The 20,554-nt window shown below is 45.9% G+C and overlaps 1 protein-coding gene across 1 annotated transcript in view; it reads right to left on the minus strand.

Annotated features, from left to right (window-relative positions):
- ATP8B3 (ATPase phospholipid transporting 8B3) overlaps positions 1 to 20,554 on the minus strand; it is a 575,725-nt gene that overhangs the window by 379,041 nt on the left and 176,130 nt on the right. The window contains exon 8 of the mRNA XM_077281130.1: positions 545 to 627. Coding sequence (XP_077137245.1) covers positions 545 to 627 — 83 coding nt within the window. The remainder of the gene's footprint in view (positions 1 to 544; positions 628 to 20,554) is intronic.

The following is a 20,554-nucleotide window of genomic DNA, read 5'->3' on the forward strand; positions in this document are numbered from 1 at the left end:
CTCATTAATGCATTGTTATTAAAGGGATTCTGTCACCTAATCAGCAAAGCGGCATAGCGTAGGGTCAGAGACCCTGATTGTGTGATGTGTCTCTTACTGGGCTCCTTGCTGTAGTTTTGATAATATCACTGTTTTATCACAAGGTGATTATCTCTAGAGAACTAATAAATCTGCTGCCAGGTAGTCAAGCATATTCATGAGCTCTGTATAACCTCACTCCCGACTCTATTTGTCAGCTTTCTGTGCATGTTGAACATGGGTAGAAAGCTTTCAATCTTTGGACGGGGTTATACAGAGCTCAGTATTAAGAAAACTTTTAAATCTGTATCAGAAAAAGCAGGGATTTTACCAAAATGACAGCAAACGGCTCAGTAAGTGACACTTCCCTGTCCCTACAATATTGAGTTCTCAGATGAGTTAGCAAAAACCTGGTGACAGATTCCCATTAAAGCTAATGCTATATGCTTCATACTTCTATATGAATAATCCACGCAGTCATATTTTATTTGGAGAGATATATGGTCTAAATACCAACTTTACTCACCATCAAATGCCGCCAGGCCTTCAGTAGTGCACAGATGATCATGTGTAACCATTAATGCTTGCTTAAACTTGAGATTTGTTTCCCTAGGAGAGCAGAAAAAAAAGACATGAAATGGTGTTTGTCAGATTTTTTGTAACAATCATTACCCAAAATGTAAAGGCAGCACACCTACAACTTATAGTTGTGCTGAAAAGTTGACATACCCCAGCAGAATTTTTGCTTTCTTGGCCTTTTTTCAGAGAATATGAATAACACCAAAACTTTTTCTCTACTCATGGATAGTGGTTAGGTGAAGAAATTTATTGTCAAGCTACTGTGTTTTTTCTTTTTAAATCATAATGACAACCCAAAACATCCAAATGACCCTGATCAAAAGTTCACATACCCCATTTCTTAATACCGTGTATTGCCCCCTCTAATATCAATGACAGCTTGAAGTCTTTTGTGGTAGTTGTGGATGAGGTTCTTTAATTCCTCAGATGGTAAAGTTGCCCACTATTCTTGGCAAAAAGCCTCTAGTTCCTGTAAATTCTTGGGGTGTGTAGCATGAACTGCGTGCTTGAGATCTCCCCAGAGTGGCTCAGTGATATTGAGGTGACGAGACTGAGATGGCCACCCCAGAACCTTCACTTTATTCTTCTGCATCCAATGACAGGTCGACTTGGCCTTGTGTTTTGGATCATTGTCATATTGGATTGTCCAAGTACATCCCATTCGCAGCTTCCGGGTTGATGAGTGCAAATTTGCCTCCAGTATTTGCTGATAACATGGTGCATTCATCTTTCCTTCAACTTTGACCAAGTTTCCTGTGCCTTTGCAGCTCACACATCCCCAAAACATCAGCGATTCAACTCCATGCTTTACAGTAGGAATGGTGTTCCTTTCAACATAAACCTTGTTGACCTCTCTCCAAATGTAACGTTTATGGTTGTGGTAGAAAGTTCAATTTTGGTGTCATCATTCCAAATTACCTTGTTCCAGAATTTTTGAGGCTTGTCTCTGTGCTGTTTTGCGTATTGTAGGCTAGATACTTTGTGGCATTTGGCAGTAATGGCTTCCTTTTGGCGACTCGACCATGCAGCCCATTTTGTTTCAAATGCCTCCTTATTGTACATCTTGAACCAGCCACACTGCTAGTTTTCAGAGAGTCCTGTATTTCAGCTGTGGGTTTTTCTTTGCATCCTGAACACTTCTCCTGACAGTTGTGGATGACTTTTTTTGGTCTACCTGACTGTGGTTTTTGTTATGACCCCAATGGCAGAGGGTCTCAAAAGTACATACCAAGTCTGCAAACACAAAAAACCAGCTCATAGGGCAGTGGTAACTGGGCTGACCATATATCTAATCCTAGCACCACAAATAGCAGCAGCCGGGGAACGTGCCTACGTTGGTTCTAGACGTCTCGCGCCAGCCGGAGAACTAACTGACCCTAGAAGGGAAAAGATAGACCTTTCTTGCCTCCAGAGAAAAGACCCCAAAAGTTGGAAACAAGCCCCCAACAAATAATAACGGTGAGGTAAGGAGAAAAGACAAACGTAAGAATGAACTAGATATTTAGCAAAGAGAGGCCCACTGACTAATAGCAGAATATAGTAAGATGACTTATATGGTCAGCAAAAACCCTATCAAAATTTCCACGCTGGATATTCAAGAACCCCCAAACCGTCTAACGGCCCGGGGGGAGAACACCAGCCCCCTAGAGCTTCCAGCAAAATCAGGAATCACATTTAGTACAAGCTGGACAAAAAATAAGAGCTATGCAAATAACCAAAAAACAAGGAAGCAGGACTTAGCTTAATTTTGCAAGATCCAAGACCAGCAGACAGGAGCAAACAGAAAGGAACTGATTACAACGATGCCAGGCACTGGACTGAGAAACCAGGAAGTATATATAGCAACACCCCTGGACTAACGACCCAGGTGGGTGCCAAACTGAGGAAAGACAATCCCAGAGTCATATCACTAGTGACCACAAGAGGGAGCCAAAAAAGTCTAATTCACAACAGTACCCCCCCTTTAAGGAGGGGTCACCGAACCCTCACCAAGACCACCAGGGCGATCAGGATGAGCAGCGTGAAAGGCACGAACTAAATCGGCCGCATGCACATCAGAGGCAACCACCCAGGAATTATCCTCCTGACCATAGCCCTTCCACTTGACCAGATACTGAAGCCTCCGCCTGGAGAGACGAGAATCCAAGATCTTCTCCACCACGTACTCCAACTCGCCCTCAACCAACACCGGAGCAGGAGGCTCAACAGAAGGAACCACAGGTACAACGTACCGCCGCAACAAAGACCTATGGAACACGTTGTGAATGGCAAACGACACCGGAAGATCCAAGCGAAAGGACACAGGATTAAGGATTTCCAATATCTTGTAAGGACCGATGAAGCGAGGCTTAAATTTAGGAGAGGAGACCTTCATAGGAACAAATCGAGAAGACAGCCATACCAAATCCCCAACACGAAGTCGGGGACCCACACCGCGGCGGCGGTTGGCAAAACGCTGAGCCTTCTCCTGTGACAACTTCAAGTTGTCCATCACATGATTCCAGATCCGCTGCAACCTATCCACCACGGAATCTACCCCAGGACAGTCAGAAGGCTCCACATGTCCCGAGGAAAAACGAGGATGGAAACCAGAGTTGCAAAAAAAAGGCGAAACCAAAGTAGCGGAACTAGCCCGATTATTAAGGGCAAACTCAGCCAACGGCAAGAAGGTCACCCAATCATCCTGATCTGCAGAAACAAAACACCTCAAATAAGCCTCCAGAGTCTAATTAGTTCGCTCCGTTTGTCCATTAGTCTGAGGATGAAAGGCAGACGAAAACGACAAATCAATGCCCATCTTAGCACAAAAGGATCGCCAGAACCTGGAAACAAACTGGGATCCTCTGTCAGACACAATATTCTCAGGAATGCCGTGTAAACGAACCACATTCTGAAAGAACAAAGGAACCAGATCGGAAGAGGAAGGCAGCTTAGGCAAAGATACCAAATGGACCATCTTGGAAAAGCGATCACATACCACCCAGATGACAGACATGCCCTGAGACACCGGAAGATCTGAAATGAAATCCATGGAAATGTGTGTCCAAGGCCTCTTTGGGACAGGCAAGGGCAAGAGCAACCCGCTGGCACGAGAACAGCAAGGCTTAGCTCGAGCACAAGTCCCACAGGACTGCACAAATGACCGCACATCCCGTGACAAGGAAGGCCACCAAAAGGACCTAGCCACCAGATCTCTGGTGCCAAAAATTCCCGGATGCCCTGCCAACACCGAGGAATGAACTTCGGAAATGACTCTGCTGGTCCACTTATCAGGAACAAACAGTCTGTCAGGTGGACAAGAGTCAGGTCTACCAGCCTGAAATCTCTGCAACACACGTCGCAAATCCGGAGAAATGGCTGACAGGATAACTCCCTCTTTGAGAATACCAACTGGTTCTGCGACTCCAGGAGAGTCAGGCACAAAGCTCCTTGAAAGAGCATCAGCCTTCACATTCTTTGAACCTGGTAAATACGAGACCACAAAGTCAAAACGGGAGAAAAACAATGACCAGCGGGCCTGTCTAGGATTCAGGCGTTTAGCAGACTCGAGATACATCAGATTTTTGTGATCAGTCAAGACCACCACACGATGCTTAGCACCCTCGAGCCAATGACGCCACTCCTCAAATGCCCACTTCATGGCTAACAACTCCCGATTGCCAACATCATAATTCCGCTCAGCAGGCGAAAACTTCCTAGAGAAAAAAGCACATGGTCTCATTACAGAGCAACCAGGGCCTCTCTGCGACAAAACGGCCCCTGCCCCAATCTCAGAAGCATCCACTTCAACCTGAAAGGGAAGTGAGACATCAGGCTGGCACAAAACAGGCGCCGAAGTAAACCGGTGCTTCAACTCTTGAAAGGCTTCCACGGCTGCAGGAGCCCAGTTAGCAACATCAGAATCTTTCTTGGTCATATCCGTCAAAGGTTTAACAACGCTAGAAAAATTAGCGATAAAACGACGGTAGAAGTTAGCAAAACCCAAGAACTTCTGAAGACTCTTAACTGACGTGGGTTGAGTCCAATCATGAATAGCTCGGACCTTGACTGGGTCCATCTCCACCGCAGAAGGGGAAAAAATAAAACCCAAAAAGGGAACCTTCTGTACTCCAAAGAGACTCTTTGAGCCCTTAACAAACAAAGCATTCTCACGCAAAACCTGAAACACCATCCTGACCTGCTCTACATGCGAGTCCCAATCATCAGAAAAAAACAGAATATCATCCAGATAAACAATCATAAATTTATCCAGATACTTCCGGAAAATATCATTCATAAAGGACTGAAACACTGAAGGAGCATTAGAGAGCCCGAAAGGCATCACCAAGTACTCAAAATGACCTTCGGGCGTATTAAATGCAGTTTTCCATTCATCTCCTTGCTTAATGCGCACAAGGTTGTACGCACCACGAAGATCTATCTTGGTGAACCACTTGGCACCTTTAATCCGGGCAAACAAGTCCGACAACAGAGGCAAAGGATACTGAAATTTAACAGTGATTTTATTCAGAAGCCGATAGTCAATACAAGGTCTCAAAGATCCGTCCTTCTTGGCCACAAAAAAGAATCCCGCACCAAGAGGGGAAGAGGATGGACGGATATGCCCCTTCTCCAGAGATTCCTTGATATACGAACGCATTGCGGTATGCTCAGGTACAGACAGATTAAATAATCTTCCCTTAGGAAATTTACTACCTGGAATCAAATCTATAGCGCAGTCACAGTCCCTATGAGGAGGAAGAGCACTGGACCTGGACTCGCTGAATACATCCTGGTAATCAGACAAATACTCAGGAACTTCCGAAGGAGTAGAGGAAGCAATAGACACCGGCGGGGAATCACCATGAATTCCCTGACAGCCCAACTTGACACAGACATTGCCTTCCAATCCAAGACTGGATTATGGGTCTGTAACCATGGCAGACCCAAAACGACCAAATCATGCATTTTATGAAGAACAAGAAAACGAATCACCTCCCGATGTTCAGGAGTCATGCACATGGTTACCTGTGTCCAAAACTGCTGTTTATTTTCCGCCAATGGCGTAGCATCAATACCTCTAAGAGGGATAGGATTTACCAACGGCTCAAGAACAAAACCACAGCGCTTGGCAAACGACAGATCCATAAGACTCAGGGCAGCACCCGAATCCACAAACGCCATAACAGGGTAGGAGGACAATGAGCAAATTAAAGTCACAGACAAAATAAATTTAGGTTGCAAATTACCAATGGCGACAGGACTAACAACCCTAGTTAGGCGTTTAGAGCATGCTGATATAACATGTGTAGAATCACCACAATAAAAACACAACCCATTCTGACGTCTATGAGTTTTCCGTTCATTTCTAGTCTGAATTCTACCACATTGCATTAAATCAGGTGTTTGTTCAGACAACACCACCAGAGGATTCGCGGCTTTGCGCTCACGCAAACGCCGGTCAATTTGAATAGCCAGCGCCATGGAATCATTCAGACCTGTAGGAATGGAGAAACCCACCATCACATTCTTAATGGCTTCAGAAAGGCCATTTCTGAAATTTGCGGCCAGAGCACACTCATTCCACTGAGTAAGCACGGACCATTTCCGAAATTTTTGGCAATACACTTCAGCTTCATCCTGACCCTGAGAAATAGCCAGCAAGGCTTTTTCTGCCTGAATTTCAAGATTGGGTTCCTCGTAAAGCAATCCGAGCGCCAGAAAAAACGCATCAATATTTGCCAATGCCGGATCTCCTGGCGCTAGCGAGAAGGCCCAATCCTGAGGGTCGCCCTGTAAGAAAGAGATAACAATTTTTACTTGCTGAGCTGAGTCTCCAGATGAACGGGGTCTCAGAGATAGAAACAATTTACAATTATTCCTGAAATTCCTAAACTTAAATCGGTCTCCAGAGAACAGTTCAGGAATAGGTATTTTAGGTTCAGACATTGGACTACTGGTAACAAAATCTTGAATGCCCTGCACACGAGCAGCAAGCTGATCCACACTTATAATCAAAGTCTGGACATTCATGTCTGCAGCAAGCACAAGCCACTCAGAGGTAAAGGGGAGGAAAAAAAGAGAGGAAAGGGGAAAAAAAAAAAAAAAAAACTCAGACTTTCCTTTCTTGTAATCCCACTTCTGCAATGCATTAAACATTTAACCTTGGCCTGGCATACTGTTATGACCCCAATGGCAGAGGGTCTCAAAAGTACATACCAAGTCTGCAAACACAAAAAACCAGCTCATAGGGCAGTGGTAACTGGGCTGACCATATATCTAATCCTAGCACCACAAATAGCAGCAGCCGGGGAACGTGCCTACGTTGGTTCTAGACGTCTCGCGCCAGCCGGAGAACTAACTGACCCTAGAAGGGAAAAGATAGACCTTTCTTGCCTCCAGAGAAAAGACCCCAAAAGTTGGAAACAAGCCCCCAACAAATAATAACGGTGAGGTAAGGAGAAAAGACAAACGTAAGAATGAACTAGATATTTAGCAAAGAGAGGCCCACTGACTAATAGCAGAATATAGTAAGATGACTTATATGGTCAGCAAAAACCCTATCAAAATTTCCACGCTGGATATTCAAGAACCCCCGAACCGTCTAACGGCCCGGGGGGAGAACACCAGCCCCCTAGAGCTTCCAGCAAAATCAGGAATCACATTTAGTACAAGCTGGACAAAAAATAAGAGCTATGCAAATAACCAAAAAACAAGGAAGCAGGACTTAGCTTAATTTTGCAAGATCCAGACCAGCAGACAGGAGCAAACAGAAAGGAACTGATTACAACGATGCCAGGCACTGGACTGAGAAACCAGGAAGTATATATAGCAACACCCCTGGACTAACGACCCAGGTGGGTGCCAAACTGAGGAAAGACAATCCCAGAGTCATATCACTAGTGACCACAAGAGGGAGCCAAAAAAGTCTAATTCACAACAGGTTTTGTTTCTACAGAGCCCCTGATTTTCCATTTGTTAATCACAGTTTGAACGCTGCTAACTAGCATTATCAATTCCTTGGATATCTTTTTGTATCCCTTTCCTGTTTTATACAGTTCAACTACCTTTTCCCGTAGATCCAGTGACAATTCTTTTGCTTTCCCCAAGGCTCACTATCCAGAAACGTCAGTGGTTGAATGGAAGAGACAAGAGTCTGTATGGATCCCAGAAACTCCCTCAGCTTTTATGCACACACACTGATTACAAGCAAACAGATCACAGTTGAGGATGTTACCTTTAGTAGCCATTCAAACCCATTTGTGTAAACTTCTGTGCATGTGTCATGTCGGACGCTGTTCACACTAGGGCGTCTGACAGACAGCGGTAATTCCACATACGTCCACTACACGCTCAGTGGCGTCGGCTAGACTTTATCCAGCTTGCTCGGGGTTAATCTAGCTGGTAATTTGGTTGGAGGCTGGGTCACGCCCACGGCCTTTAAATAGTCATGCTGGACTTTGGGCGTCGCCGATTATAGCTTGTGCTTTGTGCCTAGCGATTCCGGTCTGGAGTGGTGGTCTTGTTGTAGGAATATCGTATCTGGTGGTGTATTATCCTTTGTCATATTCCTCCTTCCTATATTTGTATTTGTTTCGCCCTGTGCACATTATAGTGTATTCCTGTGTGTCTGCGGCGTGGTGTGTTTTTCAGTTTTCCCTGTCTGTGATTTCTGTGGGGATTGGTGTGTGGTCTCTTCAGTGGGTGGCAGGTGGTGGTTTCAGCTTAGGGCTGAAACAGGAGACAGGGTCAGGCCTGGCGGCCCAGACATGCACACCTTTAGTGTAACTTCTGTGAAAGGGTCAGACAGGGTTTCCTTAGCCTGAGGGATATCGCAGGGGCCCGGGTAACCAGCCTTAGTCTTCCCAGTACTCCCGTGACATAATAATCGCCCCCCCCCCAAAAAAAAAAAGGAAAGTGTTTTTTTTATTATGGATCCCATGACTTCCATAACCCACCAGTTGGAGGCGCTGTCCTTACAGGTCACTGAATTGAAGGGGGCGGTTCAGCAACAGGGTCTAGTAGTATCTAATGTGCAAGTGGAAACTGTAGGTAGAGTTGCAGAGCCAAAAATCCCTTTACCTGAGAGGTTTGCTGGGGAACGCAGTAAATTTGTTGTTTTCCGTGAAGCTTGCAAATTATATTTTCGTATGCGCCCGCTTTCTTTCTTCAGGTAATGAGGCTCAGCGTGTGGGCTTGGTTTTGTCATTACTGAACGGAGATCCCCAAGCATGGGCGTTTTCATTACCTTCTGATTCAGCTGCATTTAACTCGGTGGAGAGGTTTTTTTCTGCTCTTGGACTCATATATGATCCTGACAGATTGGATCTAGCAAAATCTAAAATACGCGCTCTCCGCCAGGGGGAGCGAATGGCAGAGGATTACTGTTCTGAATTTCGCCGCTGGGCGGTGGACTCACAATGGAATGACCCGGCGCTGCGGAGTCAGTTTGTATATGGGGTATCGAGAAGGGTTAAACAAGCCCTCCTGATGTATGAGACTCCTGCTTCTCTAGAGTCTGCCATGAGTCTTGTTGTCCGCATTGATCGCCATTTTCGTCAGGGGGCGCTAGAGATGCCGCCTATGGGGGAGGTCGTAGGTGCACGTGAGGTTGCTGCAGGTGAGCCCACGGAGCCTATGTAAATCGCAGGGGTGTCACGTCAGCAAGCCCCCTCGCTCAGGAAGCAGGGAGCCTGTTTTTGCTGTGGTAAAAAGGGGCATTATGTAAATGCTTGTCCTCTGTTTTCTAAGAAAAGCGCAACGGCGGAAAACTTCTAAGCTCAGAGGGTGTGGAGGAGGCTAATCTGAGCTTATGCATATCCTCCATGGTGGTCTCTCAATGTATGCTCCCTGAGTTATGGTCGCTGGCAGAGAGCTGCCAATCACTGTTTTTGTGGATAGTGGTTCTGCCACTAATCTCATTGATGAGGAGTTTGCGCGGATGGCTGGGTTCACGGTCGAAAAATTGCCTCATCCTATCTGGGTGCTCACCATCAATGCTACCCCTCTCCCACAGGGGGAGATTACTGAGTTTGTGGCTGAGGTGAAACTCCACATTGGGGTCCTACATTCTGAGCAGGTTACATGTAGGGTGCTCAGTAATCTTCCTGCACAAATGGTTCTGGGTTTTCCATGGTTATCTATGCACAACCCGGTTATTGACTGGAAAACTCAGGACATAATTCAGTGGAGCGGATTTTGCCAGGAGAATTGCCTGGCCACATGTGTGTCCGCTGTGACTCCAAGCATTCCTGAGTCACTGCTGGATTTTCCGGATGTGTTCTCAGAGAAGGGTTGCTCAGAATTGCCACCACATCGCCCCTATGACTGTACTATCAGGTTTAAACCTGGGGCCAAATTGCCTAAAGCTAGGATGTTCAACATCTCTGGTCCTGAGAGGCAAGCATTAAAAGACTACATTGCTGAGAGTCTGAGCAAAGGGCACATCAGACCTTTGTCCTCGCCGGTGGCAGCGGGGTTCTTCTTCATTAAAAAGAAAGATGGCAGACTACGTCCGTGTCTGGATTTCAGGGAGTTAAACCAGATTACGGTTCGTGATCCATACCCTATGCCCCTGATACCTGATTTGTTCAACCAGGTGGCTGGTACTAAGTGGTTTTCCAAGCTTGACCTCAGGGGGGCGTACAACCTCATAAGAGTCCGTCAAGTTGATGAGTGGAAGACGGCTTTTAATACTCCTGAGGGACATTTTGAAAATTTGGTGATGCCATTTGGGTTGACAAATGCGCCTGCAGTTTTTCAACATTTCATAAATGATGTATTCTCGCATGTTCTGGGAAAATTCGTTATTGTGTACCTAGATGACATTCTCATTTATTCATGCGACCGTGATACTCATTTAGAGCATGTGAGGCAGGTGTTACAGCTACTCAGGGAAAATAAGCTCTATGCTAAACTTGAGAAATGTGTATTTTCGGTTCAGGAGTTGCCTTTCTTGGGTTATATTGTGTCTGCTTCAGGGTTTAAAATGGACGCCGCTAAGGTGCAAGCGGTGCTGCATTGGGAACGGCCTGATAACCTAAAAGCACTCCAGCGGTTCCTTGGGTTTTCCAACTATTATAGAAAGTTTATCAAGGATTTTTCTACCATTGCTAAACCGCTTACTGACATGAAGAAAAAGGGTACCAATTTCTCCGCCTGGCCTCAGGCTGCTGTGCGCGCATTTGAATTTCTGAAGAACAGTTTTGCTTCGGCTCCCATTCTGGTGCAACCGGACGTATCAAAACCATTTACCGTGGAAGTCGATGCGTCTGAGGTTGGAGTGGGGGCGGTGCTGTCACAAGGCTCATCCTTGGGCGAGTTGCGTCCATGCGCCTACTTTTCCAAGAAGCTGTCGCCCGCCGAATGTAATTACGATATCGGCAACAGGGAGTTGTTGGCTATCAAGTTGGCTTTTGAGGAATGGCGACACTTTTTGGAGGGGTCGATCTATCAGGTTACAGTTATCACCGACCATAAAAATCTGCTGTACTTGGAGTCAGCCAAGCGTCTGTCCCCCAGGCAGGCTCGCTGGGCATTGTTTTTCACGCGGTTCAACTTTTTTCTTAAGTACCGACCTGGGTCTAAGAACACTAAGGCGGATGCTTTGTCCAGGTGTTTTCCGGGGGGAGAACCTCGGGAAGATCCGGTACCCATCCTCCAAAAGGGTGTAGTGGTCTCGGCTCTCACGGCCGAAGTTGAGGCTGAGATTGCCGAGGCTCAGGAGGAGGTACCACCAGAGCTTCCCATTAATAAATCGTTTGTACCGCTCCATCTTCGCCTAAAGGTGTTGGGTGAGCATCATGATGCTGTCCTGGCTGGCCATCCAGGGGTTAGGGGTACCTTGGAGTTGGTGTCGCGTCGGTTTTGGTGGCCCAAAATCTGACAGGACGTGGTCTCGTACGTATCAGCATGTACCACGTGCGCTAGGGCTAAGACGTCCCGCACCCATCCTGCTGGCACACTACATCCTCTCGGGGTACCCAGTAGGCCATGTGTTGTGAATTCTGTTTGTGGGCTCCCCCGGTGGTGTTTTATGGTAGTGCCACTTATTTGCCTTCTTCTATCCTTGATCACCTGTTGACACCCATTAGGGGAGTTTCCTATTTAAGGCTGCTTGGCTGCTGGTCTGATGCCGGCCAACAATGTATCAGTAGCATTCTGTTGCATTCTCCTGCCTCAAGATCCTGTTCAGCTAAGTTGAATTTTGTTTCTAGTTTATTCTATTTTTGTCCAGCTATTTGCAATGTGACTCTCTGTAGCTGGAAGCTCTCGTGGACTGGAATTGCCACTCCAGTGGCATGAGTTGTCACTGGAGTTTTAAAGTAATTTCAGGATGGTGTTTTTGAGTAGTGTTTTGAAGTTGACCGTGAAGTGACTCTTTCCTGTACTTCTGCTATCTAGTAAGCGGACCTCACTGTGCTAAATCTGCTGTTCATCCTACGTATGTCTTTTCCTCTTGACTCACCGTCAATATCTGTGGGGGGCTGCTATCTCCTTTTGGGGTTCATCTCTGGAGGTAAGGCAGGCCTGTATATTCCTCTGATAGGGGTAGTTAGATCTCCGGCTGGCGCGTGGTGTCTAGGGCATCGTAGGAAACACTCCCCGGCTACTTCCAGTGTCGTGTCAGGTTCAGGTCACGGTCACTTTAGTTCCCATCACCCGAGAGCTAGTCCGTTGTTATTTTGATTTCCCTGCCATTGGGAAAATCATAACAGTTTGGCCGGCCCACATGTGTTTAAACTATGCACTAAAGCAGGAAAGGATATGAAAAGGTTTTTTTTCCTTCTGTGTTTGGAAAGTGCACCTTAGTGCTTATTTGTACTCCTTGCTTAAACTGCAGTCTTCAGCCTTTTTTTTTTTCCTCTCCTCTTAATCTCTGAATGGCTTTGGTTACACCTGTTTGAATCATGGATCCACAGAGTTTGGTTGCAGGTCTGAATAACCTGGCTACAAAGGTCCAGAACTTACAAGATTTTGTTATACGTGCTCCAATGTCTGAACCTAAGATCCCTATGCCTGAATTTTTTACCGGAGACAGATCCCGTTTTTTGAATTTCAGAGAGAATTGTAAATTGTTTTTGTCTCTGAGATCTCACTCTGCTGGTGATCCTGCGCAACAGGTTAAAATTGTTATTTCTCTATTGCGGGGTGACCCACAAAGTTGGGCATTTGCATTGTCGCCAGGGGATCCTGCGTTATTAAATGTAGATGCGTTTTTTCTGGCTTTGGGGTTGCTTTATGAAGAACCTAATTTAGAGATTTTGGCTGAGAAAGCCTTGATAGCTCTTTCTCAAGGGCAAGATGAAGCTGAGATATACTGCCAAAAATTTCGTAAATGGTCGGTGCTTACTAAATGGAATGAGTGCGCTCTAGCAGCTAATTTCAGAGAAGGTCTCTCTGATGCCGTGAAGGATGTCATGGTGGGGTTCCCTGTGCCTACAGGTCTGAATGATGCCATGAAATTGGCTATCCAGATTGATCGGCGTTTACGGGAGCGCAAATCTGTGCACCATATGGCGGTATCTTCTGAGCAAAAATCTGTGCACCATATGGCGGTATCTTTTGAGCAAAAACCTGTGCACCATATGGCGGTATCTTCTGAGCAAAAACCTGTGCACCATATGGCGGTATCTTCTGAGCAAAAACCTGTGCATCATTTGGCGGTTACCTCTGAAAAGGCACCAGAGCATATGCAATGCGATAGTGTATTGTCTAGAGGCGAACGACAGAATTACAGGCGCAAAAATGGGTTGTGCTTCTATTGTGGAGATCCAGCTCATGTTATATCAGCATGCTCTAAACGCATAAAGAAGGTTGATAAAAAGGTTGATAAATCTTTTTCTATGGGTACCTTGCAGTCTAAATTTCTTTTGTCCGTGACATTGATTTGTACTTTATCATCTGTTACTGTGGATGCTTATGTGGATTCTGGCGCCGCTCTGAGTCTCATGGATTGGTCCTTTGCCAAGCGTTGTGGGTTTGATTTAGAGCCTCTGGAGGTTTCTATTCCCTTAAAGGGTATTGATTCTACACCTTTGGCTAGCAATAAACCACAATATTGGACACAAGTGACTATGCATCTGTCCCCAGACCATCAGGAGATTATTCGTTTCCTTGTGTTATATAATCTACATGACGTATTAGTACTTGGATTACCATGGTTACAAATTCATAATCCAGTCTTGGACTGGAGATCAATGTCTGTGCTGAGCTGGGGATGTCAGGGGATTCATGGGGATGCACCTTTGGTTCCCATTTCTTCATCTACTCCCTCTGAGATCCCAGCATTTCTGTCAGATTTTTATGATGTCTTTCAGGAGCCTAAAACTGATTCTCTCCCTCCTCACAGAGAGTGTGACTGCGCTATTGAGTTGATTCCCGGTAGTAAATTTCCTAAGGGTCGCTTGTTTAATTTGTCTGTACCTGAACATACTGCTATGCGGGAGTATATCAGAGAATCTTTGGAAAAGGGTCATATTCGCCCCTCTTTGTCTCCACTGGGGGCAGGGTTTTTCTTTGTGGGTAAAAAGGATGGTTCATTGAGACCTTGTATCGACTATCGACTTCTGAATAAGATTACAGTTAAATACCAGTATCCGTTACCTTTACTGACTGATCTTTTTGCTCGCATAAAGGGGGCGAAGTGGTTCACTAAGATCGATCTACGTGGTGCGTATAATTTAGTGCGGATTAAGCAGGGGGATGAGTGGAAGACCGCATTTAATACGCCTGAAGGCCATTTTGAGTATTTGGTAATGCCTTTCGGTCTCGCGAATGCCCCTTCCGTTTTTCAGTCCTTTATGCACGATATTTTCCGTGAATATCTGGATAAATTTATGATTGTGTATTTGGATGATATTTTGATTTTTTCGGAGGACTGGGAATCTCATGTTCAACAGGTCAGGAGAGTTTTTCAGGTTTTACGAGCTAATTCTCTATTTGTGAAGGGCTCAAAGTGTATTTTTGGGGTTCAGAGAATTTCCTTTTTGGGATATATTTTTTCCCCTTCATCTATGGAGATGGACCCTGTTAAGGTTCAGGCTATTTGTGATTGGGTACAACCTACTTCTCTAAAGAGTCTTCAGAAATTCTTGGGATTTGCTAATTTCTATCGCCGATTCATAGCGGGTTTTTCTGCCATTGCTAAACCTTTGACTGATTTGACCAAGAAGGGTGCTAGACACCAGGTGGTGGTCTTGACTGACCACAAAAATCTAATTTATCTTGAGTCAGCCAGGCGTCTGAATCCTAGACAGGCGCGCTGGTCGTTGTTTTTCTCTCGATTTAACTTTGTGGTTTCATATCTGCCTGGGTCTAAGAATGTGAGGGCGGATGCCCTCTCTAGGAGTTTTGTGTTGTGAATTTGCTTTTTGCTCCCTCTAGTGGTTACTAGTTTTTTGACTCTGGTTTTTCTGTCATTCCTTTTATCCACACCTGGGTCGTTAGTTAGGGGTGTTGCTATATAAGCTCCCTGGACCTTCAGTTCAATGCCTGGCAACGTAGTTATCAGAGCTAGTCTGCTGTGCTCTTGTCTACTGATCCTGGTTCCAGTTATATCAGCTAAGTCTGCCTTTTGCTTTTTGCTATTTGTTTTGGTTTTGTATTTTTGTCCAGCTTGTTCCAAATCTACATCCTGACCTTTGCTGGAAGCTCTAGGGGGCTGGTGTTCTCCCCCCGGACCGTTAGACGGTTCGGGGGTTCTTGAATTTCCAGTGTGGATTTTGATAGGGTTTTTGTTGACCATATAAGTTACCTTTCTTTATTCTGCTATCAGTAAGCGGGCCTCTCTGTGCTAAACCTGGTTCATTTCTGTGTTTGTCATTTCCTCTTACCTCACCGTCATTATTTGTGGGGGGCTTCTATCCAGCTTTGGGGTCCCCTTCTCTGGAGGCAAGAAAGGTCTTTGTTTTCCTCTACTAGGGGTAGCTAGATTCTCCGGCTGGCGCGTGTCATCTAGAATCAACGTAGGAATGATTCCCGGCTACTTCTAGTGTTGGCGTTAGGAGTAGATATATGGTCAACCCAGTTACCACTGCCCTATGAGCTGGATTTTTGTATTCTGCAGACTTCCACGTTCCTCTGAGACCCTCGCCATTGGGGTCATAACAGTTTGCCAGGCCAGTATTAAATGTTTAATGCATTGCAGAAGAGGGATTATAAGAAAGAAGATTCTGAGTTTTTTTTTTTTTCTTCTTCCCCTTTACCTCAGAGTGGCTATGCTTGCTGCAGACATGAATGTCCAGACCTTGATTACAAGTGTGGACCAGCTGGCTACTCGTGTGCAGGGCATACAAGACTATGTTATCAGAAATCCTATGTCAGAACCTAAAATACCGATTCCTGAACTGTTTTCCGGAGACAGGTTTAAGTTTAGGAATTTCGTGAATAATTGTAAATTGTTTTTGTCCCTGAGACCCTGTTCATCTGGAGATTCTGCTCAGCAAGTAAAAATTGTTATTTCGTTCTTACGGGGCGACCCTCAGGATTGGGCTTTTTCGCTGGCACCAGGAGATCCGGCATTGGCTGATCTTGATGCGTTTTTTCTGGCGCTCGGTTTACTTTATGAGGAACCCAATCTTGAGATTCAGGCAGAAAAGGCCTTGCTGGCTATGTCTCAGGGGCAGGACGAGGCTGAAGTGTATTGCCAAAAATTTCGGAAATGGTCCGTGCTGACACATTGGAACGAGTGTGCACTGGCCGCTAATTTTAGAAATGGCCTTTCTGAAGCCATTAAGAATGTTATGGTGGGTTTTCCCATTCCCACAGGTCTGAATAATACTATGGCACTGGCTATTCAAATTGACCGGCGGTTGCGGGAGCGCAAAACCGCAAATTCCCTCATGGTGTTGTCTGAACAGACACCTAATTCGGTGCAATGTGATAGAAAAACCGCAAATTCCCTCATGGTGTTGTCTGAACGGACACCTGATTTAATGCAATGTGATAGAATCCTGACTAGAAGTGAGCGGAAAATTCATAGACGCCGGAATGGCTTGTGCTACTACTGTGGTGATTCTACACATGTTATCTCAGCATGCTCTAAACGTATAGCTAAGGTTGTTAGTCCTGTCACCGTTGGTAATTTGCAACCTAAATTTATTCTGTCTGTAACTTTGATTTGCTCACTGTCATCTTATCCTGTCATGGCGTTTGTAGATTCAGGTGCTGCCCTGAGTCTCATGGATCTCTCATTTGCTAAGCGCTGTGGTTTTACTCTTGAACCATTAGAAAATCCTATTCCTCTTAGGGGTATTGATGCTACACCATTGGCAGCAAATAAACCGCAGTATTGGACACAGGTTACCATGTGCATGACTCCTGAACACCGCGAGGTGATACGTTTCCTGGTTTTACATAAAATGCATGATTTGGTTGTTTTAGGGCTGCCATGGTTACAGACCCATAATCCAGTCTTGGACTGGAAGGCTATGTCAGTCTCAAGTTGGGGCTGTCGTGGTATTCATGGGGATTCCCTGCCTGTGTCTATTGCTTCTTCTACGCCTTCGGAAGTTCCGGAGTATTTGTCTGATTATCAGGATGTCTTCAGTGAGTCTGAGTCCAGTGCACTGCCTCCTCATAGGGACTGTGACTGTGCTATAGATTTGATCCCAGGCAGTAAATTTCCTAAGGGAAGACTGTTTAATCTGTCGGTACCTGAACATACCGCTATGCGTTCATATATCAAGGAGTCTCTGGAGAAAGGACATATTCGTCCGTCTTCTTCCCCTCTTGGTGCGGGATTCTTTTTTGTGGCAAAAAAGGACGGATCTTTGAGACCTTGTATTGACTATCGGCTTTTAAATAAGATCACTGTCAAATTTCAGTATCCTTTACCGCTGTTGTCTGACTTTGTTTGCCCGGATTAAGGGTGCCAAGTGGTTCACCAAGATAGACCTTCGTGGTGCGTACAACCTTGTGCGCATTAAGCAAGGTGATGAATGGAAAACCGCATTCAATACGCCCGAAGGTCATTTTGAGTACTTGGTGATGCCTTTTGGGCTCTCCAATGCGCCTTCAGTTTTTCAGTCCTTTATGCATGACATTTTCCGGAAGTATCTGGATAAATTTTTGATTGTTTATCTGGATGATATTTTGGTTTTTTCTGATAATTGGGATTCGCATGTGGAGCAGGTCAGGTTGGTCTTTAAAATTTTGCGTGAAAATTCTTTGTTTGTCAAGGGCTCAAAGTGTCTCTTTGGTGTACAGAAGGTTCCCTTTTTGGGGTTCATTTTTTCCCCTTCTGCTGTGGAGATGGACCCAGTCAAGGTCCGAGCTATTCTTGATTGGACTCAGCCCTCGTCAGTTAAGAGTCTTCAGAAGTTCTTGGGCTTCGCTAACTTCTACCGTCGTTTTATCGCTAATTTTTCTAGCATTGTGAAACCTTTGACGGATATGACCAAGAAGGGCTCCGATGTAGCTAACTGGGCTCCTGCTGCCGTGGAGGCTTTCCAGGAGTTGAAACGCCGGTTTACTTCGGCGCCTGTTTTGTGCCAGCCTGACGTCTCACTTCCCTTTCAGGTTGAGGTGGATGCTTCGGAGATTGGGACAGGGGCCGTTTTGTCGCAGAGAGGAACTGGTTGCTCTGTTATGAAACCTTGTGCCTTTTTCTCTAGGAAGTTTTCGCCTGCCGAGCGAAATTATGATGTGGGCAATCGGGAGTTGTTGGCCATGAAATGGGCATTTGAGGAGTGGGGTCATTGGCTCGAGGGTGCTAAGCATCGTGTGGTGGTCTTGACTGATCTCAAAAATCTGATGTATCTCAAGTCTGCTAAACGCCTTAATCCGAGACAGGCCCGCTGGTCATTGTTTTTCTCCCGCTTTGATTTTGTTGTCTCGTATTTACCAGGTTCAAAGAATGTGAAGGCCGATGCTCTTTCTAGGAGCTTTGTGCCTGATGCTCCTGGAGTCGCTGATCCTGTTGGTATTCTTAAAGATGGAGTTATCTTGTCAGCTATTTCTCCGGATCTGCGACGTGTGTTGCAGAGATTTCAGGCTGATAGGCCTGAGTCTTGTCCACCTGACAGACTGTTTGTCCCGGATAAGTGGACCAGCAGAGTCATTTCCGAGGTTCATTCCTCGGTGTTGGCAGGTCACCCGGGAATTTTTGGCACCAGAGATCTGGTGGCCAGGTCCTTTTGGTGGCCTTCCTTGTCAAGGGATGTGCGGTCATTTGTGCAGTCCTGTGGGACTTGTGCTCGAGCTAAGCCTTGCTGTTCTCGTGCCAGCGGTTTGCTCTTGCCCTTGCCTGTCCCGAAGAGACCTTGGACACATATCTCCATGGATTTCATTTCTGATCTTCCGCTATCTCAGGGCATGTCCGTTATCTGGGTGATATGTGATCGCTTCTCCAAGATGGTCCATTTGGTTCCTTTGCCTAAGCTGCCTTCCTCTTCCGATCTGGTTCCTGTGTTTTTCCAGAACGTGGTTCGTTTGCACGGCATCCCTGAGAATATTGTGTCAGACAGAGGATCCCAGTTCGTTTCCAGGTTCTGGCGATCCTTTTGTAGTAGGATGGGCATTGATTTGTCGTTTTCGTCTGCTTTCCATCCTCAGACTAATGGACAGACGGAGCGAACCAATCAGACTTTGGAGGCTTATTTGAGGTGTTTTGTCTCTGCTGATCAGGACGATTGGGTGACATTCTTGCCGTTGGCTGAGTTTGCCCTTAATAATCGGGCTAGTTCCGCCACCTTGGTTTCGCCTTTTTTCTGCAACTCTGGTTTCCATCCTCGCTTTTCTTCGGGTCATGTGGAGCCTTCTGACTGTCCTGGGGTGGATTCTGTGGTGGATAGGTTGCAGCAGATCTGGAATCATGTGGTGGACAACTTGAAGTTGTCACAGGAGAAGGCTCAGCGCTTTGCCAACCGCCGTCGCGGTGTAGGTCCCCGACTACGCGTTGGGGATTTGGTATGGCTTTCTTCCCGCTTTGTTCCTATGAAGGTCTCCTCTCCCAAATTTAAACCTCGTTTTATTGGGCCTTACAAGATATTGGAAATCCTTAATCCTGTATCTTTTCGTCTGGATCTTCCTGTGTCGTTTGCTATTCACAATGTATTTCATAGGTCCTTGTTGCGGCGGTACATTGTGCCTGTAGTTCCTTCTGCTGAGCCTCCTGCTCCGGTGTTGGTTGAGGGCGAGTTGGAGTACGTGGTGGAGAAGATCTTGGATTCTCGCCTCTCCAGGCGGAGGCTTCAGTACCTGGTCAAGTGGAAGGGCTATGGTCAGGAGGATAATTCCTGGGTGGTCGCCTCTGATGTTCATGCGGCCGATTTAGTTCGTGCCTTTCATGCCGCTCATCCTGATCGCCCTGGTGGTCGTGGTGAGGGTTCGGTGACCCCTCACTAAGGGGGGGGTACTGTTGTGAATTTGCTTTTTGCTCCCTCTAGTGGTTACTAGTTTTTTGACTCTGGTTTTTCTGTCATTCCTTTTATCCGCACCTGGGTCGTTAGTTAGGGGTGTTGCTATATAAGCTCTCTGGACCTTCAGTTCAATGCCTGGCAACGTAGTTATCAGAGCTAGTCTGCTGTGCTCTTGTCTACTGATCCTGGTTCCAGTTATATCAGCTAAGTCTGCCTTTTGCTTTTTGCTATTTGTTTTGGTTTTGTATTTTTGTCCAGCTTGTTCCAAATCTACATCCTGACCTTTGCTGGAAGCTCTAGGGGGCTGGTGTTCTCCCCCCGGACCGTTAGACGGTTCGGGGGTTCTTGAATTTCCAGTGTGGATTTTGATAGGGTTTTTGTTGACCATATAAGTTACCTTTCTTTATTCTGCTATCAGTAAGCGGGCCTCTCTGTGCTAAACCTGGTTCATTTCTGTGTTTGTCATTTCCTCTTACCTCACCGTCATTATTTGTGGGGGGCTTCTATCCAGCTTTGGGGTCCCCTTCTCTGGAGGCAAGAAAGGTCTTTGTTTTCCTCTACTAGGGGTAGCTAGATTCTCCGGCTGGCGCGTGTCATCTAGAATCAACGTAGGAATG

This window comes from Ranitomeya variabilis, chromosome 1 (assembly GCF_051348905.1).
Source record: "Ranitomeya variabilis isolate aRanVar5 chromosome 1, aRanVar5.hap1, whole genome shotgun sequence".
NCBI classification, from domain to species: Eukaryota; Metazoa; Chordata; class Amphibia; order Anura; family Dendrobatidae; genus Ranitomeya; species Ranitomeya variabilis.